The sequence below is a fragment of the Fusarium keratoplasticum genome, chromosome 1 (assembly GCF_025433545.1).
Source record: "Fusarium keratoplasticum isolate Fu6.1 chromosome 1, whole genome shotgun sequence".
Lineage (NCBI taxonomy): Eukaryota > Fungi > Ascomycota > Sordariomycetes > Hypocreales > Nectriaceae > Fusarium > Fusarium keratoplasticum.
Genome location: NC_070529.1, coordinates 4394038 through 4420251, shown reverse-complemented (window position 1 = coordinate 4420251; position 26214 = coordinate 4394038). Strand labels below are relative to the sequence as shown.

The window sequence follows — 26214 nt, the reverse complement described above, 5'->3', positions numbered from 1 at the left end:
CGGATTGGGCTGTAACTGGACCCTTGCCGTCACACGAAACCCTCGACTCCCTCAGCCTCGAAACGGCCGCCGCTCTGGTCGGGGACCGACTCCGCTTCGGAGGAGTGGGGCCGGTTGGATGGAGAGGTGACGGCCAGGAGCCGGAAGGGGATGCCTCCAGAGGATATCAACGATTAGGTAGTTTTAGCCTGCAACTCTGGCCATCAAACTCCTTCCAAGTCAAGTTAGTCTTCTCGATATGGTAGTTCTACCTAGCATTATGCTACATGCTAAGGGCAGTCCGAGCATTGTTAGTTTGTGTTACCACTCCGCAAAGAGCAACTGAGTCTATCGATCTTTGCTTCAGATCGAGAAGAGAAACTTGCTTAATCCTCATGATGAAACTGGCAACTCGACCAACCAGATCTATGATGATCATTGTCGAATTAATCAATTCCCCGAGCGGGTTCCCACAGACGATCTCGATGCCCCGCCCCTTGTCAAGTCGAGCAAGCTTGATTTCTCCTCCTGCACTGACGTGTTAGTGGTGTCAGGCAGTCTTTTGCATTCTGGTTTTTGTTTTTTTCTAGAACCAATTAAAATCACACTCTATCTGAGTAGTAATGCATCGATAGCCGTTGAACTGTACCTGGAGCTAGCTGGATCACACAGCATGGATGATGATGCTGGCTTAGACTCGTGATCAGCTAGTCCACTAACTCAGCCAACGCCCGTTCGGTCCGTGTATTGGTTAGCTTCATAACTCAACCGCCATGAAAAAAAAACAGTCTCAAACTATCGCCAAGTGTTGACATCAAGAATTCGCTCGCCAAGCTTCAAAATCTTTGCTTTATGCGAGGAAGGCTTGTTTATCTGGGCACTATGGCACCGCCAAGATGGAAACACGGCACGTGCCATGCCACCAACTGATGACGTAGGGCCACCTCATCCGCCTCAATCCTGCCTGCCATGCCACATGGATGATGGGGATTGAGGCTGGAGCTCGACTGCCTTTTCGTAAGCAACAGATTGAGGCTTTCTCGACTTCTTTCTTTCACTTCTCCCAAGACATTGCAGTGTCGAATCTCATCTCTTTGCCAATTGCATCATCCTGTCGCTACGGAGCTTGACCACTACGAGAGCACAACACCCCCGCAATGTCTGGCAAGGATGATGCCGAGGAGCACCGCCGCTACACAGCTCCATATAGCGCCAGGAACCCTATCCCCACAATATCCAAGTACCGAGAAGAGAGGGCAGCTCGACAAGAAGAGGCACTGAACAAGAGCAATGGTGTTCCAGCGGGAAGTGGTACTAATGACTATCTATCGCAACAAAAGTCGAGAGAAGACCCTGGGCCACGCCCAGAGTTGGAAGACGCCAAGCAAGATGACACCGACAAGGATCAGGATGACGAGGAATTTGAGGGTATCAAGGATACCTCTCAGATTGAAGGACAATCGTCTGATCCAAAAAAGAGGAGAAAGGAGATGAAGAAGAACAGAAAGGAGAGGGCAGAGCGAGAAGTCACCGACCCAGTTACTCACCTCCCTGTCACCATACACGATTTCACCGATGAAGCACTCAAGGAGGTAGGAGTCAACGATCCATCTTTTGGTACGACTCGACGAACAGCAACCGGTCTTGATGGGAAGAACAAGTCTCAAACCCAGCTTCAGGAGGAACATCAGGACATCCAGCAGAGCCATGATGCCATGGGCGAGCTATTTCCACCACCAGACTTTGATGCTCTTCGACTCGAGATGGCGCAGATCAGCAAACGTGGTGTCACATTTGGACTTGCAGCTATCGCAACGGTCATCGCCGGAACATTTTCCTTTGAACGAACCTTGAGAGAGGACTTACTTCCGGTTGGAGGTTGGGCATCGGCTGTGGGAGGGGGTATGCTTTGGATCGTGTTAGCCGCAGCATGTGCGGCATCTGTTTGGTTCCTCATTGTGTCCGTCCGAGAATGGATGGCGAATAAGATCAACAACATTTTCCAGGACGAAGTCTGGGACGCTCATCGGCGAGGCGTTATCAAGGCATCCAAGAACCACGACACTGAGACTACCGTTTGGTTGAATTCCCTTCTTGGCTCTGTATGGCCTCTCATCAACCCCGACCTCTTTGCCAGTCTTGCAGACACCCTGGAAGACGTTATGCAGGCTTCACTACCCAAACTCATCCGGATGGTCAGCGTGGATGATATTGGCCAGGGCAGCGAGGCGTTGCGAATCCTTGGCATCCGGTGGCTTCCTACTGGTGCTGCCGCAAGGGCAGTTGGTGAGGATGGGAAACTCATGACTGCAGAGCAGAGTGACAACGACACCGAGAAGAAGGACGGTGAAACCGATAGCAGCAACACTGTCCAGGATGGTATGGAAGCTGAGGAGGGCGACTTTATCAACCTCGAAGTGGCATTTGCCTACCGAACTCGATCCAGTTCCAAGTCTCTCAGAGAGCGCACCAAGGACATGCATCTTTACCTTGCCTTTTACCTACCTGGAAACATCAAGATTCCGGTCTGGGTGGACCTTCAGGGCATCATTGGCACGATGCGGATGCGCCTCCAGCTGACTCCTGATCCGCCATTCTTCGCCCTCTGCACAATCACCTTTCTCGGACAGCCCAGGGTCAACTTGAGCTGCGTGCCCCTGAGCAAACACGCCATCAACATCATGGATGTTCCTTTCATCAGCAACTTTGTTCAAACCGCCGTCGACGCTGCCATGGCTGAATATGTCGCCCCCAAGAGTCTTACCCTTGACCTCAAGGACATGTTGGCTGGTGACGACTTCAAGAAGGACACCAACGCCGTTGGTGTAATTGTTGTGAACATCAAGCGCGGATACGATTTCAAAATGGGCGACTCTGGTATTCCGCTTGTCAAGGACGGCAGTTCAGACCCCTATGTCTCTGTTGGCTGGGCCAAGTTTGGCAAGCCCGTCTGGTCCACGCGTGTGCTTGAGAACGAGATGGAACCATACTGGGACGAGACCTGCTTCGTTTTGGTGACGCCACAGGAGCTGAATATCGATGAGAGATTGCGTATTCAACTCTGGGATTCCGATAGACTCACTGCGGATGATGATCTTGGACGGATCGAGGTCAGAATAAAGGAGCTGATGAGGAGCGACAGCACCAACGGGCGGATGTCGACTCGACAGGACGGCTTCAGGGCTCTCAAGTCGGGTGACAACATGCCTGGCAAGCTCGAATGGAGTGTCGGTTACTACTCCAAGACCAGAATCCAACAAGATCAATTTGAGAGACAAACTCACGATCCCGAAATCCGCACCATGGAACAGCTCAAAGAGAAGGTGGACAAGTCTTGCGAACGTAAACTCCGAGAGACCATGCTCAAGGAGGGCAAGAAGGAACAAGACATCAACGAACTCGAACAGCAAAAGGCCCAAGAGTTGAAAACTGAGCAGGACGCCATGATCATCTCGGCACCACCCCCTGATGGCTACCCCAGTGGTCTTTTCAGTATTCAGATCCACAACATCACAGGCCTCGAGCTGGATCGTCTAAACAAGCGGCAAGCCTCGAACGATGCTGAGGCGACGGATGAGGAGGATTCTGGTGATGGTCTGCCGAGCGCTTACTGCACCATCATACTCAACCATCGCAAGACATTCAAGACGAGGACGAAGCCCCAGAACGCAAAGCCATTCTATAATGCAGGATGCGAACGTTTCGTGCGTGATTGGCGCGAGGCCGAGGTGTTTGTCACTGTACGCGATGCCCGGCTGAAGGAGGACGATCCATTGCTAGGAATTGTCCACCTACCGCTTTCTGAGCTCTTCCGTGAGCGCTCACAGGTCATGGGCTTCTGGCCCTTGTCAGGCGGTATTGGCCATGGGCGTATCCGTCTCTCAATGGTCTGGCGCAGCGTCCAACTGCAGGCGCCGAGAAATCTTCTGGGCTGGCAGTACGGCACCATCGAGGTTCAACCGACGGTAACGGTTGACAACTGCCCCAAGGATCTTCGCTCGTCAAAGCTCAAGTTTCGAACCAGCATCAGCGCAGCCAAGATGTACACTGAGGACAGAGAGAACCAAGGGATGGTGACATGGAAGTCGAAGCGAGATAGGCCGCTCGCTCTGGCTGTCCAATCAAGGTATAGCAGCTGTCTATCAATTGCCTTTCGTGATAAGGGCTTCTTTGGGGACGACACCGCTGCATTTTCCGTCCTCTGGCTCAAGGATATTGCAGACGAGGAAGAGACAGAGCTGGAGCTGCCAATATGGAAGGGTGACTTCCGTCGTGCTACGGCTTGTTGTCTCAAAGAGTGCGGCCAGAAGCTTGGCACCATCAAGTTGAAGGTGACATTCTGGTCTGGTTTGGTAAATAGTCCCTTGTCGACACCACTGCAACTCTTGGAGGCAGGTGACAGCTCACAGATGCTAACCCTGTCACAGGGAAGCGCCCACTCCCGCTGGACACGCCGTGACGAGCACCTCCGCAATGTAGTCGAGGTTATCGAAACCGCACGCGACAACCTCGAAGCCGGGCGTATGGAGAGAGAGGCCGGCATAGTCGACTCTGAAGGTGAGTCGTCTGGGGCCGCGCGCCGCCCACCATCGATCGGGAGCAATTCGGACTCGAGCTCCTCGTCTTCCTCCGACTCGGACGGAGAAAGCTCCGACATCCCCGACGGCAGTGCTGGAAACAAACAGGGTCCCGTTGATCAGCTCCGCGACTATCGACGTCGGGACAAGCGTCTGCATCGGCAGCACCGGGGACTCATGCAGTGGAAGGTAAGCTCCGGGCCCCCTTGTGCCTGTCCAATTTCCTCGTCTGTCGTGCTTCTATTTTGGCCGTTCAAAACAAAGGAAAGCAAAGCAAAAGCAGGCAAGCGAGGAGGGGGGCGTGTGCATCAAAAGCATGATGCAAGAAACAACGTGGGACTGACAGATGGGCCTAGATCCCGCGTACCGCAAAGTGGATCAAGCACAAGTTCGACCGCGTTGGGGATAAGGCGTCTAGCGTCTTGGAGCATTCGTCCAAGCAGCCTGGGATCGAGACCGAGGTCTAGAGCAAGCCACGCGCCAGCCAAGCGACATGCCGAAGGGAAGGGTGGATATGCCGGTGCCAGCGCACAAGAGCAAGAGAGGCTGTGTAACATGATGGGTAAAATGGATCTATCAGTTAGCAAGAAGCAAGTAAACAAGCAAGCGAGGAGTGTCGGGGTAATGAGGGTTCAAGATGCTTGTCGAGGGTCATATCGAGAAAGACGGTATAACAAAAAAGAGGTATCATCCATCATTCATCGTTGCCTACCTACTTGTACTTTACTAACCACATGGCTCATTAAAAACATGCCACCTCCAAATGCCGACCTCCTGCTAATCAAATCATACCATCCCAAGTCATCATAATCCAAATAGTCTCCTCCTTTGCCCCCCTCCCATCCGATCCCGCCGGCATATGCGGGTGATCCCGTTTGTTCTCACAAAAATGGTGAACCGTCTATGATTTCTCCGAAGAAAAAAAAAGCGAACATAAAAAAATAAAATGGGCAAAAAAACAAGCATGAGCCTCCTAAATCAAGTTGTTGTAAAGCCCCCCCACCCCAAGCTTTTGAATCGTATGTGCTCCGCAGTTCTGTGACCTCTCCACTGTGAAAGAGAGAAGACCTGCTCCAACGCCAACCCGTCATGCAATGCATGTTTTTCTTTGCGAATGCTCGAGTAGAGAAAAGAAGATGAAAGCTACTCCGTGCGTACCGGAGAAGCAGTAGATGTGTTGACAAAACATGACCAACTAGATCGCCGATGTAGTCCTCGATAGCTCCATACATCAGTCCATATGTGACCAATGCGCCGTAGGTCCCGAACGTTCTTGTCGTTCTACCGGCGTGGCGCTTGGTTACCGCTCCTTAGTTTGCTGATGTTCTCCTCCGTCAATGAGTCCCCAGTCTGTAGTTCTTGGTACGAGTTCCTTCGATAGCTCGATGGTCCACCCGCAGCGTCGATGAGCTTGGTCTCTTGAAGCCTGTTTGACCATTCAGTCTCTCCCTCCGGCCGCCGCAACTGAGGCGCGAGTTCCGGAGCCGTGGTATCGAAAGGGGATGGCTCGTTCTGTCCGTTCGTCGTCAACGGCCGGGGCGTAATGGGGCTGTTGTTGAAGTCTTCGGACGTGCGTCCAACAGGAGGCATATCGTTCTCGTCGATGCCGACATGTGGAATATCTGCGTTGTCACAGTGTTCGCTCATCTCTGAACAGTCCGATGCGGAAGGATCCGGCGCTGTAGATGCCCGACGCCGAGCATGGCACCATCGAAGCAGCATCTTCTCTAGTATGACGCTCCGAACAGGCTTGGCCAAGTAGTCATCCATACCAGCCCTAGTGCACTTCTCTCGATCGCCCTGGATCGCCGATGCTGTCATGGCCACGATAGGGACATCTTGGACGATAGGTTTGTAAGGGAGGTGGTGCCTCAGCAAGTGTGTACACTTGTATCCGTCAATGATGGGCATTTGCACATCCATCAGGATGATATCCGGCTTGGGTTTGGTGCCTTGGTGAACACCAGAGAGATATTCCAGGGCTTCCTTTCCATTCCAGGCAGCCGTCACCTGGAAGCCAAGTCGACCGATTGTTTTGGTCGCAATCTTCTGGTTGATGGGACTGTCATAGTCAGCTCTAGACTCCTCCAATCGATCCATCCATGACTTACTTGTCTTCAACCACCAAGATGTGGATCTTGGCTCTTTCTGATGGGGGCAGCTCCTGGTCAGGACTTGATGATGATGAGATACCAAACCGGGCCCGGCGAGATCCTGAGGAGCCTCCTTGCATTCCATCAGACGCCGGAGGGGTGCCGACAATTTGATCATACTCCGAGCTATTGCAAGACATGCTCAACTCAGATTGAAGGCGGTCAGGAATAGCGCCTGCGTTAGCAAGGCCAGCTTCTGCCGGGCCACTTGGCTTGTTGAAGGGGATCCAGAACGTCGCTCGGGTTCCAACACCAACATTGGACTCTAGCGAGATCCGTCCATGCATCAAATCCAACAAGTTCTTGCAAATGGTCAAACCCAGTCCAGTGCCTCCAAATCGTCTTGCGGTTGATGCGTCGCCTTGGCTGAACGGCTGGAACAACTTCTTCCGAACCTCGTCTTGAATACCAATGCCTGTATCTTCAACCGTGAACCTGACCTCGATGGATTCAGCCGTTTCCTTCTCCGCAACCACCGAGAACCTAACGTATCCTTGATTCGTGAATTTGATGCTGTTGGTCAAGAGATTTGTGAGGATCTGTCGTACGCGTCCAGGGTCTCCAATAACAACCAGGTCATTTTCGATGCCGTCCCCGATATCTGATTGGAAATCGAGATTCTTGCGTTCCACGGCGAACTGCAACATTCTTCCCACCTCCTTGACAATATGAGACAGCGAGAATTGTACTTCTTCAATGTCGAGGCGCCCTGACTCCACCTTTGAAAAGTCCAAGATGTCATTGATGACGGTGAGGAGAGATGTTGCTGAGCTTTGGATGTTTTCAACGTATTCTTGCTGTTCCTCGTCCAGGTGCATTCCAGCGAGTAGCTCGGCCATTCCCAATACACCTGTGATGGGCGTCCGGATTTCGTGAGACATGTTGGCCAGGAACTGGCTCTTGAGTCTGTTGGCTTCCTTGGCGGCTGCTTCGTTAGCTATCGCCTTTCGCTTCTCCTTGGACTGCTTCTCCAATGCTTGTTCGCGGCTCTTGAGCTCCGTGACATCCATGATGACGCCGATAACGCCCTCGATATACGTATCGTTCTTTGCACCGCTTTCTTGAGTCTTTTTGCCAAACATAGGGAGGAAACGAGTCCTATACCAACGATCGTCTATCAGAAGTTAGAAGAAGGCTACTGAAAACCTCAAACTTAGTCAAGTCTTACCAATCCCGTGTTCCTTGACATCTTCGGCAACTTGCCCGTCAAGAATCAGCTCGATGGGCTCCAGGAACTCTGGACGTTCGCCGTCGGCGAGTTGTGCGGTCAGACGGTTGAACACCTTGTACATGTTCTCTCCAACGAACCACCTCGTTCCGTCATGGTTCTCTTCGTGGGTATTGTTCCAAATCAAGGCGCCTTCAAGCATCGTCACTCGGCGCTTCGGGTCGACAGTGAAGATGGTAACATGGGAGTGAGCAATAACGCTGAGCAGCTGCTGTCGTGTGCGCTTGGCATTCATCTTGGTCTGAATGCTCTCGTGAACGTCGGTACAAGTTCCTAATTCCAAGTTTAGCCAGGGGATGAAACAATGCCAGTATACAACTTACCAAACCACCTCTCAACCTTGCCAGTCTCCTTGTTACGTTGAGGTAATGCCCGTCCGAGGAACCAGCGCCAGTGCCCATCTCTGCTTTGGCATCGGTATTCCGTCATGTAGGGGTCGCCCGTATTCAAAGAATGCTTCCACCTTCTTTGAGCCTCGACCAGGTCGTCCGGGTGGAAAGCATTCACCCATGACTTGCCGAGGCTATTCTCTGGAGTGAGTCCCGAGTAATTGTAGAACCGAGTGTTCCAAAAGTCCACCAGGCCGTCCGAGGTTGCCGTCCAGACCAGTTGAGGCATCGTGTCGCAGATGAGCTTAAATCGTTCCTCATCCCGCTCCTTGATCTGTGTGATCTCTTCTGTCATAACGGTAACATCGCGTCCCGTGACAACGCCAGCAAGGAAGTCACCTGTTGAATCGTCCCGAATCGCCTCTCCAAGCACGTCGAAAACCAGCTTCTTCCCAGCCTCATCATACATTCCTACACGAGTACCGCTAAAGGGGGTCTCGGTCTTGAGCAAAGTCGAGATGGGATACTCTGCAACATCCAATCGGCGAGAAAAGTCCTCGGTGTAAATGTGCCAGTACTGAAGGAGATCGAAGCCATTGACTGAGGTGTCAAGCGGTGCATCCTTCTCAAACAATTTGCGAGCCGCGGAGTTGGGGAACGTGACACTGCCATCCTTCCACATTGCGAGAATGGGCATCTGGGTGTTGTTTAATAAGGCGTCTTTCATCAGCAGCATCTTCTGCAGGAGTGATGGTGTGCTAGAATGGGACGCAACGGACGGAGGTCCCATCGGGGGAAAGGGGCTCGAAGACATGGTGACAATGCCAGGGCTGTGAAACGAGGGCGAGTTCGAGTCTCTGCTGGATGCGACTGAGGACGGGTTGGAGTGGGAGATGGACTTGCGCTCGGCAGCCTCGAGGATACTCGGTCTCGCGATCGACTTCTTTGTGTTGGAGAGCGTTGACTTTGGCGATTGGGTGTTGGTAAAGGTCAGTGTGAAGAAAGCTTGCCGATCCTCGAGCTCCCAGATAGTGATGATCATCTTGGCAAAGACCTGGTAGTCTGACTCCTTGGCTTTATACCTATTGTCGAAGGAAGTTCTGCTGATACCTTTCCTGGTGATGACGACCTCAACAACGGCATCCTGGGTCTGGCGAGCAGGAGGGCTGGGACGGCTCTCGGGGGTGGGCATGGTACTGGTGGTTGGTGTTGCGTCGCCACCTGACTGGGAGTGTTGTCTCGAATCTCTCGCCGGTACTCGTACGCCCATCTCATCGACCAAGGTGTCAAGGAAAGCTTCCCATGTGGCCCACACAGGCTGTCCGTCTTGTAACATATCGACTCCGACCTGAGAGAGGGACTGGCCCCGCAGATGTTCGATAGTGGTGGATACATCCTCCTCGTCCGAATCTTCTGTAACTATTCCCAGCATTCGACCCATCGCCTCATTAGCCAAAACAACCGTCTTTAGATTGTTAAGAACCATTGTCGGCACCGGCAGGTACTGCATAGCTGAGAAGGCGAGCTGACCGGGTGAGATGGCGGGCATATTTAGGCGAAATGGACTCTGGGATGGTGACCTCGAGCCGTCTCCGAGGGGATCTCGAAGGAAGCGTCCTCCACCAAGCAGGCGTGGGCTACCATCTTGACGGTTGGATTCGTTGACCAGGTCCGCGGCAGCTCTCGGTCGCGCAGGGTTGACAGCGGTTGGAACAGGCGCCTGGATGTGATTAGGATGTGACTCGGAGCGGCTCAATGGGAAACCAGTGTCGTTCACAGCTGCGGCGGGCCTAATAGCTCGGGATTGGCTGCTGGAGCGAAGTTGTTCGGGAGGGCTCATGTCGGTTCTGCCCGTCACGAGGCATCGAGAACGAGCCGTGTCAAGCGACTTGAGAGTCGAACAGGAGCAATAGTTAAGGGTAACAAAATAGAATATCCAAGAAAAGAGTCAAGAGTGGAAAGATGGCGCCGCAATGGCCGTGGGGAGCAATGTCTAACACTCTCGCAACGCGGACGGCCTCGACCTCGAGACTGAGACAGGGTCTAGACGACGGCAAGTGGGCGGCGAGGCTTTCTCTACCACGAATCGACAAGTGACCGTCGACGGGGAATTGGCATGGCGCAAAGGTGGGATATGCTGAGAGTGAGACAGGCCGTAGCGAGGGGCCTAGCTAGGTCTTCTGGATGCGGCGTCGACGGGAACAGGATTTAACTTTGGGAAGGTATCACCCAACCAGCTCAGGTGAGGTCAGGCAACAGTGGGATGCCCTCTATCGCCCAGTCAACCTGAAGTCCAGCAGCTCCGGTCAAGACGACGGAGGAGGTTCCGTGATGGCCGAGGAGCGTAGAGCTGGCAGACTCTGGCAGAGCAGCCGCGATGTATCCGTAGGTCGAGGCGATCTAGGACGGTTGGAGACAAGACAGCTAGAGGTGTAAAAGGATGATGGGACTGAAGCAGAACCGAGAGGAGAAGACAAGGAAGGTCTGAACGGTGGATGGGTTAACCCGGAGCGCCCTTCCAGAGCAGAGCAGACCCGACACGGCACGAATGGGCAAAGACCAATGCTTAATGCAACTTGCTGTAAAGGATAGAATAGGCAATAGATTGTCCGTTCAGACGAAGGGGTGGAAGAAGGGCCCTGAGATGGATGGGGACCCTGAATTGACACCTTCTGCGGGCTGGGGGCACAAGCTGAGACGACACGGCGGGACGGCCACCATCCATGCAGTTAGTTGAAAGAGCACCGGCGGGCGGGGGCTTACGAGGGTCCAACGCCTGAACGGGGTGGCCTTACGGGGTGTTGCGGGCTCCAGGGCGCACCTCTTTGCTCTTTGGGGGGCGTGAGGGTAGGTGAGATGCTGCGAAGTGGGGCACTGCCGGACCCTCGACTGGCCGCCGCGGCGTGCCAGGCTTGGCCAGGGTCGGGATCGCCTCCACGCGTGGGGCCACGCCTTGTGTCCAAATGCCGATCGAGGACGACAATGGCATGGCCTGGCAAGCCCTGATTTCTGCGGTGAGCAGGCCGGTTCACGCGAGAGAGAACTCGCCGTGTCTCTGATGGCACAGACGCCGTGCCCTCCATCGCACGGCCGCAGAGGGTCAGATGGCGGACCGAGTTGGATATCAGCCCAAGCACTCTGCTCGGTGAAGCCCAGAATCGGGACCACTTTAGCCTTGGTGGTCCGAAGGACGACGGGAAGCTTGTTAGCACAGATGACCTCCCAGCTAGCACCAAGAGCTCGCCCGCTGCAGATAAGCTGCTGTTAGAGGTACTGTAGGTTCTCGGCCTGGAGAAAGAGTCCACAATACGACGCCCTTGCGTAGCAATGAGAACAATCCGCTCAACACACCTTACCCAAGAACCCAGAGCCCGGTCGTTCCAACCTTGGCCGCTCCATTCTTCCCAAGGTCAAGGGCGAGGGCGAGATGGAGCTTCTATCAGAGCTGTCCAGTCCAGTGTGTGCCCAAGGTCGCCAAGTCAGGTACCGGGACAGGGCGGTTAGCACTATCTGAACCTACTGCCACTCTACCAGTCCACAAATGAGCAGGGTGTCACGCAGTGGAAAGGTTTGCGCGGATCCGTCCCATGTGGTTGGATATCCTCGATCCTGGCAACACCAACAACACCACAAAGTTGATGCCGGCCTGACGGTTCCCAGAAGTCACCAGCCTAGACTGCAACCCTGCACGTCGGCTAGAAAGGGCAGGTTAATCCCCGTCCCTCTGATCTGATCGACGGTAGCTGTCACTCGACTCTTCGGCGATTTCCTCGTGGCTGCTGCCGACCATCCAGTTAATTAGAGCTTGAAGTTGAGTCGACTCGATCTCACACTGGAAGCCCAGGCTTAATTGCTAGCTGGAGCTACAACATGAGCTACTGCGTAGCACAGCATGAGCTGTGGTGTTGGGCGTTCACTAAAACACTCCATGGAACCCGCCCACACCCCGACAGCGCCAGTGGCGAAAGAGGGCCCCCATCCAGCCAAGCTTTGGCGTTTCTCCCTCTCTCCATCTCCACCTCCACCTCCCTTCCGCTCCTCCAACACTCCATCCATCTCGACCGACCATCGGCCGCATTTCAAATTCAAACATGATCCTGGTCATCATCATGGATTTTCCAAATCCGCCCGTTGGAAGGGAGCATGTGAAGCACACCCACTTGCCAGCAGCGCTTACTTGGCACAGACACTGTCTACATGGCTAAGCCGCCTGACACCGGACGAATTCTGCGTCTATCCTCCACCGGCTAGACGTCGACACTAACAAGTACAGTAGCTTGAAGGTACGGATACCCAACCGTGAATGCTGCTTGCTGTCTTTGCAGCGGCAATTGGGCATCTCTTCAACACCAAGCCAGAGCCAATGGCTCCTACACCTCCCACTGCTGATGCCCTCTCCCGCACGCTCCCACACAAACACACGACCGCTTCGCTACCTGGGTTGCAGTCACAGTCACACCCGCATGCCGGCCCTGTCCATCTGTCGCGGCACCCCACTCCAGAAAATGCACGACACAGGAGATCGCGGGAACCGACGAATGAGACGGCCCTCTTTCAGGCACCGCGCGAAGGATCCAACGACGACTGAGCGAGAGAAAGGGGACGGGGACAAAAAGCAAAACAACAGCAAGAGGCTTCTCGCACCAAGGCATGCAGAGCTGATCAAATCCACTCGCACCCCGATTCGGCTCCGGCCAGCAGTTCTTAACCTCGACCGGGACTGGCAGCTTTAAGGGTCGAGGGTTTCCGTGCGTTTCCAGTGGCAAGATCGTCGGCCGGCAAGTCCCTGGCCTTGTTTGCATGCAGCCGTCGGCTCAGGAGCGTGCTCATGAATCGGGATCCTCGTCACTGAATCCCCTCAGTTGCAGAAGCAAGAGATGGCTTCCCAAACGCCAAGCACGCGGCCAAGCGTCTGTTTTACCAAAATACGCTCCGAACGTGCTCATCCTAGTTCGCGGCTTGCGCCAACATGTCTCTGTCCATTTGTGGCCCTCTGAATGGGTTTTTTAAGGGCGGTAGACGAGGGTTGTTGAGGTCTATTGTGGTCTGACCTTGGGTCCATGGCCGTCTAGAACCCATCGGCTAGACCAATGCCATCCACGTTCTCCTGACAAAAGCGAGAGGGCTTCAGGCCCCATTCTACCTTGGCTGCCCATGCCCTGATACATGCCTATGCTGGATACAATCATGTTGCTTATCTGAGACTGTGCGAACAGGGCAAAGTCCTCGGTGGGTGCGGTGGGTCAACATCTCGAACCACCATGAGCGAAAAGGTTGTATTCAAGGATTCATGGGGCTCTCGCAGGGCGATTGTATCTGGACAGCCGCTTCAAGCGTAGGCGTCCCGTTCTTCTCGTTTAACCCAAGTTCATCTTCCCCAAACCACCGGTTCTCCTGCCTCGTCTGCTAAGGTCCAATCGCCATAAAGCTCCGATGGCGTCCGAGCCCGCGCCGCAGATCATCTCCAGTTTCGATCGACGCTTTCCCTAAAGCTGCAAAGCTCCCAACGTCATCTTCCCGGGAATCTCAGGGCCACGATCTGATGTTCGACCCCTGCGCCCTGGCTTTGCCCTGAAATGCCTGGCTGTCGTGAGCCCATACCGGCAGAGGCCAGCAGAGCCTTGCAGGCCAGGCCAAGCAGCCGCGGTGGGCTCGATGCTCACTCAATCTGCCACGATGAAGTCATCGCTGACCGACGACCAGAGCCAGGAGCAGGGTTCAAGGGGTATCAATTCTTCAATTCACGTTATCCATCTTCTACTAACCGCCGACGATGTAATCGTCAGCCTATCCCGAACTATCCTTCATCTTTCCACAGGTTGAACAGGTCCACCATTGCCTCTCCATCTCCGTCCCGCAAAAGCTACACTGCCATGTCTGAGGGACGGAGGAAGCTTTCGCCACCGGTCTTGTTGTCTGTGAGGCGGTAGTGCTCTGCTGTCGATCTCGCGGCGGGCTCTGAGTCAAGTCGACAACAACCGGTCTTCTTCCAGGTTTTGGCGACCTGGATCGGCGATTGTCTATGGCCTGCGTTGCCTTTGCGGGCCGCTCCATCCCGCAAGCATCACAACAAAGAAAGGTGGCGGGATTGTGTAGTGTGCAAGTGTCGCATGTCCATCCTCGAGGTTCTCTCGCTGCAGCATTGGAACCATGTCCCTCTCTATCAGCCGTGTTGCCCAAAGATCGTCTGGACCCCGAACTACTAGGTCCCCCTTGGTCCCTCATCACTGCACCACCGCCATTGCCAGTTGGATTGTTCGCGGTTGGGGGTATATAACTGCTTCCATACTTGGCCTGTTCATCCTCCTGCACCAACTCCCAGAGAGCCTGCGCGATAGCTGCATCATTGGCCTCATCCTCTTCGGCCTGTGTTCGGAAGCCGTTCCTTGTAGCGGCATCAGCAATGTTCCGGATCTGAGACTCGTCGAGGTTATCCGTTGCGCAACCACGGAGCGTCCTGTTTCGTCGCTCAGCTGCATCTGCAATGACGCTGCGAATATTCTCGCCCGGCCGAGGACCAGCTCCTCCCAGACGTTTTCCAGAGCCAGTGCCACCAGGTCTAGCTCGACGCTTCTCGGCAGCTTCTCGGGCCAGTCGACGAGCTTCGCGTTGGGGCATCCTAGAACCTCCCAGCCGGTGTCCCTCTGACAGGAACCCTTCGCCAGTATATCCCTTGAGAACCAGACCCTGGTGTTCGTCACGGAGTTGGTCCCAGAGAGCGTGGAATTTTGAATCGTGGGCATCGTGCACGATGTGTGATAGCTCATGAAGCATAGTATCGACGACGCTCTCGATGGACATGAACTGGTTCCGGTCGCCAGCATGCCGCAAGCGCAGGCATATCTTCATACCTCGGTTTACATTGAGACCTATATCCATGTTCAATACGGGTTGCAGTTCTACGGGCGCCATGCACACGAACCTAAGAGGTTTCCCTGCTCGGGATAGAATTCGGCCAGTTCCCGGACCTTCCAGTTGCGCGCTCTCATGAGGGGTTTGACCAAAGAGGCCACCTTTTTCAAAGTATGCAGGGCATCGCTTGCTCTCGGGAAGTTGTTCAAGTGAACGTACGAAAGTACCAACGCATCGTGTTCGGCCATCGTTATTGAGGTTGTAGCTGCCAGTCTCCGCAGCGAGCTCTGAGGTGAGAAGTGCAAATATCACGACGGACAGATGGGTCAACGGGTGTATGCTAAAAGCGACGGTGATGTCGATTAACTAGCGAGTGTGGGCATCAGTTGACGATGATTATCGACTCATTTCTGCGCCAGTGATGATGATCTGGCCACGTCAAGTGACAGGTGCCTTGAGACGTTTGCCCCTCAAGGCAGTTGAGCATACGTTCAGTGTTGGAGAGAGGTCGTGGAGGCTGACGGAATCAGCCTAGAAATTTCCCGGTTTCTCTAGGCGATGACTAATCACCATTGCATACAACGAACTTCTTCCATGAGCTCATTCACTTCAATTCTAGTCGAGTCGAAGCGGATATCGCCAGGTAACGTGGCCGGGAGCCTGTTCCGTATTACCATCCGTTCAGATATTTTCTGTCATGTGCAGAAGTGAGCCCTTTTTCCTACAATTCCGGTGAGTTCCATGTTGGGATCATCTCATTCTGGCTTCCTAGCCATAGCCCTCAGTCTAACATAGGAAATCATCTCTCCTCCTCCGGGGTTCCGGCAAACTTCCCGCAGTACCTCTATGCACTCCTGTATCGCTGCTTCTCTCTCCACTTCCCCTGGAACAGCATCTAGCAGTTTGCTTGCCATCAGACGTATCCAACCCTCTACACCACCCTTATCAGCGGGTGTAGGCCGCCACTCACGCTCGGCCCGCTCAACCACAAAGCCTGCCTCCTCCAAGAACTTTGTCGCCCAGGCTTCGTCTGGGAAGAACCAAGGGTCGGCGGCCAGCGCAGCTTTCATTCCGACGCGGCGAGCCACGGCGCCAAGGGCCGCTGTCCGCATCTCAGAGACGTTTCCAAGACCGCCCATCTCGAATACAAAGGTGCCACCTGGTGCGAGAGCGGCATACACGCCCTTGAAGAACTGAGCTCTGGTGTCCTCTGGCCGCAGGATCCAGTGCATGGCTGCGTTGGAGAAGGCTTTGGTGAAGGTCCCTTGTTGAAGCTCTGGTTTAGAGACGAGCTGGGTGGCATCGATAGCTATAGCAAGTCAATGCACTGAATCAGGAACAATAAAGTTGTGTTCTGCACAACGCCGGGGCACCTACTCTCAAAGGTAGAATTCTTGGCATCCTTGCAGAGCTCTCGAGCAGCCTCGATCATGCTAGGCGAGCTATCAACGCCGTGCATCGAACCACTACCTTGAGCCAGGATCTTGGCGAATTCGACATTCAATATGCCATCTGGATGGTCAGCTTGGGTTGGCCATAAGGGAGATAAATATTCACCGCCACATCCAATGTCGAGAAGCACATCGTCTTTTTGAAGATCCAGCCATCCAATCACTTTTGTCGCAAGCTTGGGCACAAAAGATGCGGAGTTCTGGTAGGCCTATCGCGCGTGTAAGTGATGAAGCTATCACCAGAGAAAGTGGGGAATGCACACCTTGGAAGACCACATATCCTTTTCTTGAGCCATGATTGAAGTGTAGCAGGCGATTGATCGAGCAATTGTGTTGAGAACTTGGTATTCAGATAAAAGGTACTTCCTCGTTCTTTTATACCCGAGAGAGCGTCGCTTGCTGACGGCTGATGAGGAGAAGCTCTTGGAGCTCGCGCCGAGATCGGAGTCGTGAAACTACCCTGCAAGAATACATTTCCACCCCCAGATCTTGACCGTCCAACATCATGACCTAAAGCATGGCCTTGATTCGCTAAAATAGAGATCCGGCATAATCGGCACGTCAATCTTGTCTACGTCAGGTCATGATAGGGACTAGCTACATATGCCCGCCGGTTGTCGGTGAAATTGGCTAACTACCACTCCAGATCTGTCTCCGAGATAGCATACCCCAACCTATCAACTAGATGGAAAATCCTACCCATACCCCCGTATTTAATCGAGCTCTAGTAGGGGGAACCTGTCTTCACCCAAAGCATCCTCCACTCTCTTCATGATTGCCAATACCTTCTCCTCTTCTAGACGGCGGCCAACAACCTGGACACCCACGGGCAAGCCATGCATGGCGTCTGCATCGTAAAGCTTGTACGCTCCCTGTGCAATACCATTTAGGCTCTTCAGCTTGAACCCGTCTGGTAGTTGATCCTTGGCCTTGTCGACATGTGTTACTGGCAAGACACCAGCAGAGTAATCGAGCTATAGCGGGTTAGCCTATTGCGATGAAAGTGCAGTTGGGACAACATACCAAGTTGAACATGAAAGTGTAGCCACAGCTACTGCAGGCGTCATGCATTCCCTTGTGAGGGACAGCCGGAGTCGCGTTCGGAGGGGTAATCAAGCAGTCGACACCAGACTTGTCCCACCAGTCGAACCACTTCCTCTTATACAGCTCGCGCTTAGCGTTCAGTCCCCAGATCTCGCTCCCAGACTGGGGATGCCAGTTGCGCAAGAGTCCAGCCCAAACAGGATCTCGTCGGACATACTTGACCCAAAGGTAGTGCAGGTACTTGAGAGGTCGAGGTAGGCTGAAGTAGTAGGTCATCTGAGCTGCGCCGCGGTCATTCCATTCACCCCATCGGAAGAATGACTTGACTGTCTCGAGACCATCGCTGCAGAGGAGAATAGATGCGAGGCATAGAGCTTCATACGGGGAAGGAGGGTCGATCTCAACGATCTCATGGCCTGCTTTCTGGAGAGCGGCTTCAGTGATTTCCAGAGCTCTCTTGCAGGCAGGGCTTGGATCCACGACGCCGTCTGTTCGAAGGATGCCAACCCGGAGACTCTTTTTCTCCGCGAAATCTCGCTCAATGTCTGACCTCCAGGGAAGAGGGTGGCAAGAGTAGTCGTAAGTCCAAGGCTTCATTTCAATGATTGACCGAGTGAAGTACGTCAAGTCGTTCAGTGTCCGTGCCATGGGGCTGTAGACTGCCGGTACACCATCCTGACCAGGCATGCTGGTGACCATGCCTGTCTTCATCCATCTTCCAGTCGAGCACTTGAGGGCATAGATTCCCGAGAAGTGGGCTGGGCAGCGGACACTTCCGGCGACATCGCTTCCAATGCCGATGCGACCGCCGAGAGCAAGAAGAGCACCCTCACCTCCAGTAGAGCCGCCTGCTGTGTACTTTCTGTTGTAAGGGTTCGAAGTCTCTCCCCACACATCGTTGGATGATTCGAAACTCAGGAGTGTAATGGGCACGTTGGTCTTGACATATGGCACAGCACCAGCGTCCTTGAGCATCCTCACAGTGTTGCCATCAACCTTGACAGGCTTCCCCACATACGTGCTCATTCCGACTGTGCTGTCATAGCCGGCAACCTCGATTGTATCCTTCAAGCTCACAGGGATGCCAGCCAGAGGTCCCTTGAAGTTGATGGAACCATCGGTAAGCCACTTCTCAGCAGAAGAAAGCAAGACCTCTGTTACACAGTTGGTCTTTTCATGTGCTTTGAGGGCAACTTTGCCATAGGTGTGTAGATAATCCGAGGCCTTGCTAGGGTCCTTCTGTACGTCTTTGACTAGTTCCTCGATGGGCTTGTTGACGATTTCCCGGTCCAAGACACTGAAGGGAGCATGGTAGGATGTAAGGCCTTGAATACGGCTTGCACGTTGTTCTTGTTTGAACTGACTAACACGCTGTTAGTTGAATGAATGTTGGAATAGATGAGGTATGATATCGAGGTATATGCATCCTCTGAAAGAGACTGACCAATCTCGCCGATGTTGTAGATAGTCCAAGAGAAACATGGTTGTGTATGTGGTGCAGGGTATATAGACAAGCAAGACTGAGACTGGGCAAGTAAAAGGGAGGAAGAAGCTCAAGAAAATCTGAGAGCTGAAAAGGAATAAGTTGAAGGAAAGACAATATCCATGAAAGCTGTATAAGAGGGTTGGACGAGAGGCAGATGGTCACAGGATATCAAGATAAAGGCAAGTATCGCCGAGCTCCGATCCGGGCTGGGTAGCCGGGGGTGGAACCGCTGATAGCCGCTGAGCCATTGGCTCCCCCGCAGTCCATCTCCGCTCCTGCCGTCGTTTAGAGGGGCCGTGCTCCACTTTCCGGCAGTCGTCCCCAGGCCGAGATAGGGAGCCGTCCGAAGATAAAGGTCCGAAGACGGCCAGACTTGGGGTCTCGTATTTCTACAGAGAAATAGAAACATGTCAAAATCCCTTTTGAATGCTCTTTCTAAGAATCATCATCCTACAATATCCTTACTATTTCGCGTATCTAAGCGAAAAAGGGAATGACATGAGAATTCCAAATCTTGCTTGTGGAGACGAGACCAATCCACTTTCACGCCCTTTATCTTGTAGTTGATCACTTGTGGCTGGACATCCATGGTTTACAAGTACTTGTTGAATGATAACGATCCTAGCATGAGGATCTCGCTCGCTGGCAGTGAGTTAGAGTGCCTCGTGCTTTGCGAAGTAGGCAGGTCGTTATTCACACGGAGATGCCCCATTGTACAGAGATCCATCACCTATTACTCCCATCTCTAACTTGAACAACCTAAAAGTCTCCGTTACGTAAAATAGACAGTACAAAGCATGCCAAGGAAATGGTATCATGAAGATGCAGTTAATTTAAACGACTCTATCACGTGGTATATCGAGCGCCGTTGGAGTAGACCTGCAAGGCGCCTGGTAGTGTGGTGTCTCCAACACCCGCCCACCCTGGAGCCCTAGACGCATGTCATGGGTCCATCCACCAAAAGGAGTCTATTACCACACTGTTTTCACAGCCTTCACATGTGAGATAGTGATATTGCCAAGTTGATCCTGCGAGCTCTGACTAAACTAAGTTGATGCATGAGTTGGGAGATTTAACAATATTTTGGTTTCCACCAAGTTCATGTGACAGATAGATGAGTTCTTGGTCCACATTGACTTATTACAACTCTGATCTTGATAACGTTGAGTTCTAGAAAGTAGAAATTAAAGAGACACAATACGGCGTAAAGAGCCCAGCTGAATAGTTTAATGCCTTGTGGACTGGTTGTTGTTTATTGGTGCTAACGATGTCCCAGAGCAGTGAATCACTGTCAACGAATCCAACAACCAATGACTTGTCTACTACAGAACTACCTCCAACCCCTGATTCTTTCCGAGAAATTCACCATAGCACGGCATCTTGACAGGACATTGCTCATCCTTGCAGCCGGTCAAGTCATGCGGGATCTTACCGGCTAGCCGGCCACCGGAGCAGTATGCCCCGATCTCCGACGCGGAGATCGGGTGGCCCGTGCACCACACCTCTGCGAACTCGGCAATCAGAAGCTTTTCCAGCTCTCCACCCACCGTCCGCATGAAGCAGCCCAATCCAATACCGACCGTCATATGAACTGAGTTGAAACATCTTTCCTCTGACATCCAACCGCCATCATGTCGGCCGGCGACCAGCACTTCTTGGACGTGGTAAGTTGCGCCGGCTTCCCTGCTTGACGTCTTGTGGTTGACCATGGCCCCCTGCAGCTGTCAAATGCTATCCCACCCCAAGTCCGCCAGTACACCGACAATATTACCGGCATAATCGAAAAAAATGTCGACCGCGCCGCCGAAGTTGTCAGGGAAAATCTCTCAACGTCGCAATGGATACCCGAGTCTGTGAGGCCTACGCCTCCCTTGAAGCCCGTTGTCGAGGTCGTTTCCCTGTCTCGCGGCGAGAGGCTGGTAGACTGGGCGGTGAAGCATAAAATTTTGACGGGCATCTTCGTGGTCGCGTGCGGAGCCGCCGTCTACAAGGGCTACCAGGCCACTCGATCTTGCAGAAAGACGAGGAGAGCAAAGAGGGCTAGGAATGGCGGCCGTACAGAGGTTATCGTCGTCGCCGGCTCGCCGAGTCTGCCCTTGACAAGATCTCTTGCTCTGGACATGGAGAGGCGGGGATTCATGGTCTACATTGTCTGCAACGCTGCCGAGGATGAGGGCATGGTCCTTGCCATGAAGAGACCCGATATCCGACCCTTGAGTATCGACACCACCGACGTGAGTTTGCTGATTTTGATATCAAGACCAAATGCTGACATCGACCCCAGCCACCCAATGCCGGCGCTGCCATCGAACATTTTGCTCTCTTCCTCCAGTCCCCTCAAGCTCCTGGACCCGGAATGAAGCCCAACCAGCTCACTCTGAAGTCTGTCATTCTCATCCCAAGTCTCCACTACCAGACTTCTCCTATCGCCACTATCCCCCCGTCCAGCTTTGCCGACCTGTTCAATACCCACCTCCTCCAGCCGATCCTCACAATCCAGGCCTTCCTGCCCCTCCTCACCTCGCGCCTGAACCCCATCGGGGAGAAATGGGTCCCTCCCAAGGTCCTTGTGTTTACGCCTTCCATCATCTCGTCCATTAACCCGCCTTTCCATGCCCCCGAGGCGACTGTCTGCTCGGCCCTTTCTGCTTTTACCGAGGTTCTCACTGCCGAACTTCGACCTCTTGATATCCCCGTTACCCACATGCAACTCGGCACCTTTGACTTTTCCAGCTTTGTGCCCGCTCGAGGCCATGGACAGCAAGGCCTCATCAAGTCTGGAAACCCCGAGTCACCTCTCGTCTGGCCTGAGGGTGCCCGACATGTTTATGCCAAAAACTTTGTGGCACAGACCAGCTCTGCCATCTCGGGAGGCCGTATCCGCGGTCTGAGGGGCAGCTCTCTGCGAAGCCTCCATAACTCGGTCTTTGATGTGATCGATGGCTCCATCATTGCTGACTCCGTGCGCGTCGGCCTTGGCGCCAGCGTCTACGGATTCGTCGGACGATGGGCCCCCAGAAGCCTCGTCTCGTGGATGATGGGAATCCGCCGGGTGGATGAGCTGTCCACCTGGAAGACGAGCTCGTACGAGGGCTCCGAGGCTGATGAGGAGAGCGAGAACGGAGACGCCGAGGGAGGAGAGACGTCGACCGAGTTCGTCGCCGTTCCACCCGAGTCCAACGTTTGGGGTGGCGCTCATGAAGCCGAGGGAGCTCTCTGGACCCCTCAGACGTCCGAGACCTCTTGAACGAGGAACCCTTGATGACTCTACACAGGTCACCTAATGGATCTAATGTGTACCGCAAATAACGATGGGACATGAAAGAAGGATCCGTTCTGCTACAATAGACGCCGTCACGACTCCAATGATTATGTTATGTTAAACAACCCGACTCGCACAAAGATTGGTGAAAATACATATTTGATTTACTCTCTTCTCATCTCATCATCACTTGAATTTGCAACATGTTCCTCAGGAACCCAAGGCCCAGGAACTAATTGGGTATCATTGCCATTAAAATACCAAGTAAAGGAAGCCTTTTGTACCATATCCTTAATAATCTCGTCTGCGCCATTCGCTTTCTCTTCCATGTTGGTCAGATCCTTAATGTCCTCTTCCACGGAATCGTCCCCTGCCACGCCATTTACCTCCTCTTCCGTGTCGACCGCCGTGTCTGCCTCCATCATCTCTGTCTCTGTCCCGATCTCGGTCACGGTCACGGTCTCTGTCTCTTTGCTGCTCGCGTGGCCTATCCATTTCCTCATCTCGTGGCATTTCCATTCGAACATCCTCGTCCTTCTTCTCCTCCGACTTAAGGGTTGGCTTCTCCAGGTTCTTGGACCACTTGGGATGAGCGCCCTCCTTGCAATCCGGACCATCGGGGCAGAAACCGGCAAGGTAAAAGGCACAGAGCTTGCGACGGACGTGTTTCTTCGAGCAGTTGGGTCCCAGTGGGCAGAATCCCATGTCATAGTGAGGACAGGGCGGCAGCCGACTCTGAGGATCGATGTGAAGGTAGAGGCATTCGTCGCCGTTTGAGCAATATCCGTTGCGCATAAAGAAGTTGCATTCGGGCATCTTGCGCAGATTATACTCGTGAAGAAACTCGCAGTGCTCGCCCTTCTTGCAAAGGCCGCGCAGCCAGTGCTTGCAGACGAGCGAGTTGAGGCCGCCCGTGGGCTGTGCCGTCTTCGCATCAGAGACGTGGCGCTCGGAGCATCGCGTGCCGTTGGGGCAGTGCCCAGACTGGAAGGCCTTGCAGATGGGACGGTCGGGGGGTAGGCCGACCTGGTATGTTCGCCGGAGGAAGGGCGAGAAGCGGAAGTTGTAGGGGGTCGCCGAGTGGTTGAGGATGGCGGATGCGGCAGACTCGACTGCGGCGGGCATGTTGGGCAGGAGGCCGAGGCCTTTATCGGGGCAGGAGTAGGCTCTGTATCTCACTATCAATGCGTAATTGCTACTTGAGCGCGAGTGCTGGGTATGGTTTGCGGTGAGGGGAGAAACTTGGTGTTGATGTTGAGGTCGAGGTTGACAATTTCACCACGCGCAGAAAGCTCCAGCAGCTTCAAAGCCCGTGACGATAGGTGTCTGCGGTGTGGAGAACCTTTGTCAGCGACCAAGATCGCCGCTAGTGGGCGCCACTCACCAGCTCCAGCTCCAGCTCTAGGTCGAGTTCCATACTGTAACAAGCACCACAACTCGCTGTCGCATGAGAGGTGACTACCTATCCAAGCTTCATAAAATCGGTTATTAAATTGGAGTATAAAAGCTCTTCTGTACTAACACGCGGATGAACAAAACTCAATAGAAACATGTGAGCGACGCAATTGCTCGTCCACCACTGTTGCCCGATGTTGGCAACTGCCCCTGTTCCATTCCTCGCCCATACCTTCCTGCTACATCTTGTGACCAATATGATCTCAACCCCCACGTTCATCTTTGGAACCTCCATCAACCTCAAGAAAAGTCGTCAATCATTAAATTCATGCCCGCTTGTCCTGCCGCCCAATCCAAAGGATCAATCATCACAGTGGATCAAAGGTGAGAGCTCAGATCGAAACATGAGTGCGCTGGACCTTCTGACCCATGTAGAAATGGCAGTTCACGTATCGACGAATTGAACTGTCCAGAAGGCTCTCGCGAGCGCGGCTCACCGTCTCGTGTCTCTGCTCTGGTGTCATTCCCAGGGCAACCAATGGCTTGACCGCAAAAGCTTCGAGACATTCCGAGACATTAGCCTGCATCAGCGTTCCCACGGTCCTCGACTTTTTGTCCCCTGGCCATGACGAGAGAGGAACCCTCTTGGTCACCATCTGGATCCGCCTGAAGCCTGCCCGCTTGAGGGACTGCTTGATATCGTGCTTACCAAAGCCGATACAACCATGCTTGCGCATGCCCTCCGTACAGGTGTCAAAGAAGATACGCAATGGATCATCTTGCTTCATGGTGTTGTCGTCGCAGAGCACCGAATGGTCGAACTCTTGAAACTCGATCCACCCTCCAGATCTGAGGTGTCTTTTTTCTCGTCAGCGATGTACCCCCGATATCTCGGTATCACATTGCTCACTCGTGGGCATTGTCGACCACGGCATCGAGGTCGAGTAGGAACCCAGCCACCCCCCTGAGGTGGACCAGGTCAAAGTTGTTTCCATGCGTCCATTCTGAGTCCTCGCAGTCTTCGACAAACATCTGGGCATTCAACGGCATCGATTCGGGCTGGATGGGCGACAGATCAGTTCCGATGACACTCGCACCTGGGTACAGGTCGGCCACTATAAAGGTCAGCAATGGTTCTGTATAGAAACCTTGGAAACGTGTGTTACCGTCTATGGCCCATGTTCCTGAGATCAACGTTAGTATGAAACCATCCAGATTCTGGGATACTAACCGGTTCCCGTGCCGATGTCGATGATCTTTCGCGGAGAGCCACCGATATCCGACAAGAAGAGTTTACCACTCTGAAGTGATAGACTCGTTAGCAGTCGAACCGACCTCAGTTTCCTCAAGCTTGTGTGCCATGGTACGCACAAGTAGATGGAGAAACAGAGCATGTTCAGTTTCCTCACGAAGCTGTTCTCCGCTATCGTTGGGGAGGGGGTACCGCCCGCTCATGTAGCTGTGATATCGTCGGCCACACTGGTACTCATAGCCATGAATGCTTGGAGGTAGCGAAGTGGAGCAGCTCGAGCTCAGATCCCAACGCGAACCTTCGGACCTCTCCTCGTCATAGACGAGTTCGAACTCGTCCGTATCTTGATCTGTCGGCGTATATGCGGACTCTATCCCCACGGTCGAGATGAGCGAGAAAGAGCGGGTATCGTCGTCTTCCATCGTGTCGAACGACTCTAGGGCGAAGGATAGAGACTCGGTGGCAAGGAGAATGGACAGGATCTGAGATTCGGTACGCTTTATCACGGCGGGAATCATGTCCTCCTCGGTTGCGGCAACGCCACCACCTTGGCCATTTCTGTGAAACGACCAACTGCGACAGGTGCACAAGACCAAGAACCCCAATCAACATATGCAAGAGGTCATGAGGATATTACACGGTTGCTTCCATGACGGAGGGCCCACCCGATGAACCCTTTTGGTTGCCGACACTGGCCTTCGACAAAGGGGTTCGCACTTGCTGTGCCCTACGATCTACTACGTACATACCGGCGCAAGTTTTTGGTGATGAGTTATGCGGTTGGCGCATGGAGGGACTCTGCGATTCGGCTGTTTGGTTCAGTTTGCGCGAAGGAGGGGTGGAGTTTGTTTGCTTCACATGGCCCAAGCGGCGACACAGTACGGAACAAATGCCAAAGAGCCTTTCTGGAGAGCCGAGAGAGAGTCGAATACATTTCAGAGTGCAGAGAGTTTCTATCTGAAAAGTGTCTGAAGTATATTCTTGCAGAGGTTGAGCGGGCGGGGACCTACTAATAACGGGTCTTCTATATCCCTCCTCGAAACGGAAACGAGAACTGACAACGGATCGGTTGGGCAGATCTGGGAGACTCGGTCTAGGCCGGACGGACCAGGGTTGGGCAAACATGCATCTACACTCGCTTACCTACTGCTGTGCGAGGTCGTCTACTTGAGCCTCGCAGAAGGCCTCGCAGAAGACTCGCAGACT

The 26214-nt window shown here is 53.5% G+C and overlaps 8 protein-coding genes across 8 annotated transcripts; 2 read left to right on the top strand and 6 right to left on the bottom strand.

The window, feature by feature from the left end:
• Window positions 1–1136: 1136 nt before the first annotated feature.
• On the top strand, window positions 1137–5023 carry NCS57_00131200 (uncharacterized protein; the record flags this gene model as incomplete). The annotated part of the gene is made up of 3 exons (XM_053051380.1): window positions 1137–4331; window positions 4407–4745; window positions 4913–5023. 3 exons carry the CDS (start codon window positions 1137–1139, stop codon window positions 5021–5023), a joined length of 3645 nt encoding a protein of 1214 aa, XP_052919895.1.
• An 814-nt stretch (window positions 5024–5837) lies between these two features.
• Window positions 5838–10106, bottom strand: NCS57_00131100 (uncharacterized protein; the record flags this gene model as incomplete). The annotated part of the gene is made up of 4 exons (XM_053051379.1): window positions 5838–6618; window positions 6668–7823; window positions 7878–8210; window positions 8261–10106. The coding sequence occupies 4 exons, from the start codon at window positions 10104–10106 to the stop codon at window positions 5838–5840; spliced, it is 4116 nt and encodes a 1371-aa protein (XP_052919894.1).
• A 3947-nt stretch (window positions 10107–14053) lies between these two features.
• On the bottom strand, window positions 14054–15366 carry NCS57_00131000 (uncharacterized protein; the record flags this gene model as incomplete). The annotated part of the gene is made up of 2 exons (XM_053051378.1): window positions 14054–15135; window positions 15189–15366. The coding sequence occupies 2 exons, from the start codon at window positions 15364–15366 to the stop codon at window positions 14054–14056; spliced, it is 1260 nt and encodes a 419-aa protein (XP_052919893.1).
• A 507-nt stretch (window positions 15367–15873) lies between these two features.
• Window positions 15874–16865, bottom strand: NCS57_00130900 (Methyltransf-25 domain-containing protein; the record flags this gene model as incomplete). Its single annotated transcript, XM_053051377.1, has 4 exons — window positions 15874–16427; window positions 16496–16630; window positions 16676–16778; window positions 16833–16865. 4 exons carry the CDS (start codon window positions 16863–16865, stop codon window positions 15874–15876), a joined length of 825 nt encoding a protein of 274 aa, XP_052919892.1.
• Window positions 16866–17282: 417 nt separating this feature from the next.
• On the bottom strand, window positions 17283–19095 carry NCS57_00130800 (Amidase domain-containing protein; the record flags this gene model as incomplete). The annotated part of the gene is made up of 3 exons (XM_053051376.1): window positions 17283–17543; window positions 17593–18976; window positions 19058–19095. The coding sequence occupies 3 exons, from the start codon at window positions 19093–19095 to the stop codon at window positions 17283–17285; spliced, it is 1683 nt and encodes a 560-aa protein (XP_052919891.1).
• Window positions 19096–20730: 1635 nt separating this feature from the next.
• On the top strand, window positions 20731–22346 carry NCS57_00130700 (uncharacterized protein; the record flags this gene model as incomplete). The annotated part of the gene is made up of 3 exons (XM_053051375.1): window positions 20731–20763; window positions 20821–21333; window positions 21384–22346. 3 exons carry the CDS (start codon window positions 20731–20733, stop codon window positions 22344–22346), a joined length of 1509 nt encoding a protein of 502 aa, XP_052919890.1.
• Window positions 22347–22703: 357 nt separating this feature from the next.
• On the bottom strand, window positions 22704–23630 carry NCS57_00130600 (MRNA 3'-end-processing protein YTH1; the record flags this gene model as incomplete). The annotated part of the gene is made up of 1 exon (XM_053051374.1): window positions 22704–23630. The coding sequence occupies exon 1, from the start codon at window positions 23484–23486 to the stop codon at window positions 22704–22706; it is 783 nt and encodes a 260-aa protein (XP_052919889.1). The 5' UTR covers window positions 23487–23630.
• Window positions 23631–24148: 518 nt separating this feature from the next.
• Window positions 24149–25526, bottom strand: NCS57_00130500 (uncharacterized protein; the record flags this gene model as incomplete). Its single annotated transcript, XM_053051373.1, has 5 exons — window positions 24149–24614; window positions 24667–24871; window positions 24923–24940; window positions 24988–25057; window positions 25128–25526. The coding sequence occupies 5 exons, from the start codon at window positions 25524–25526 to the stop codon at window positions 24149–24151; spliced, it is 1158 nt and encodes a 385-aa protein (XP_052919888.1).
• Window positions 25527–26214: the final 688 nt, after the last annotated feature.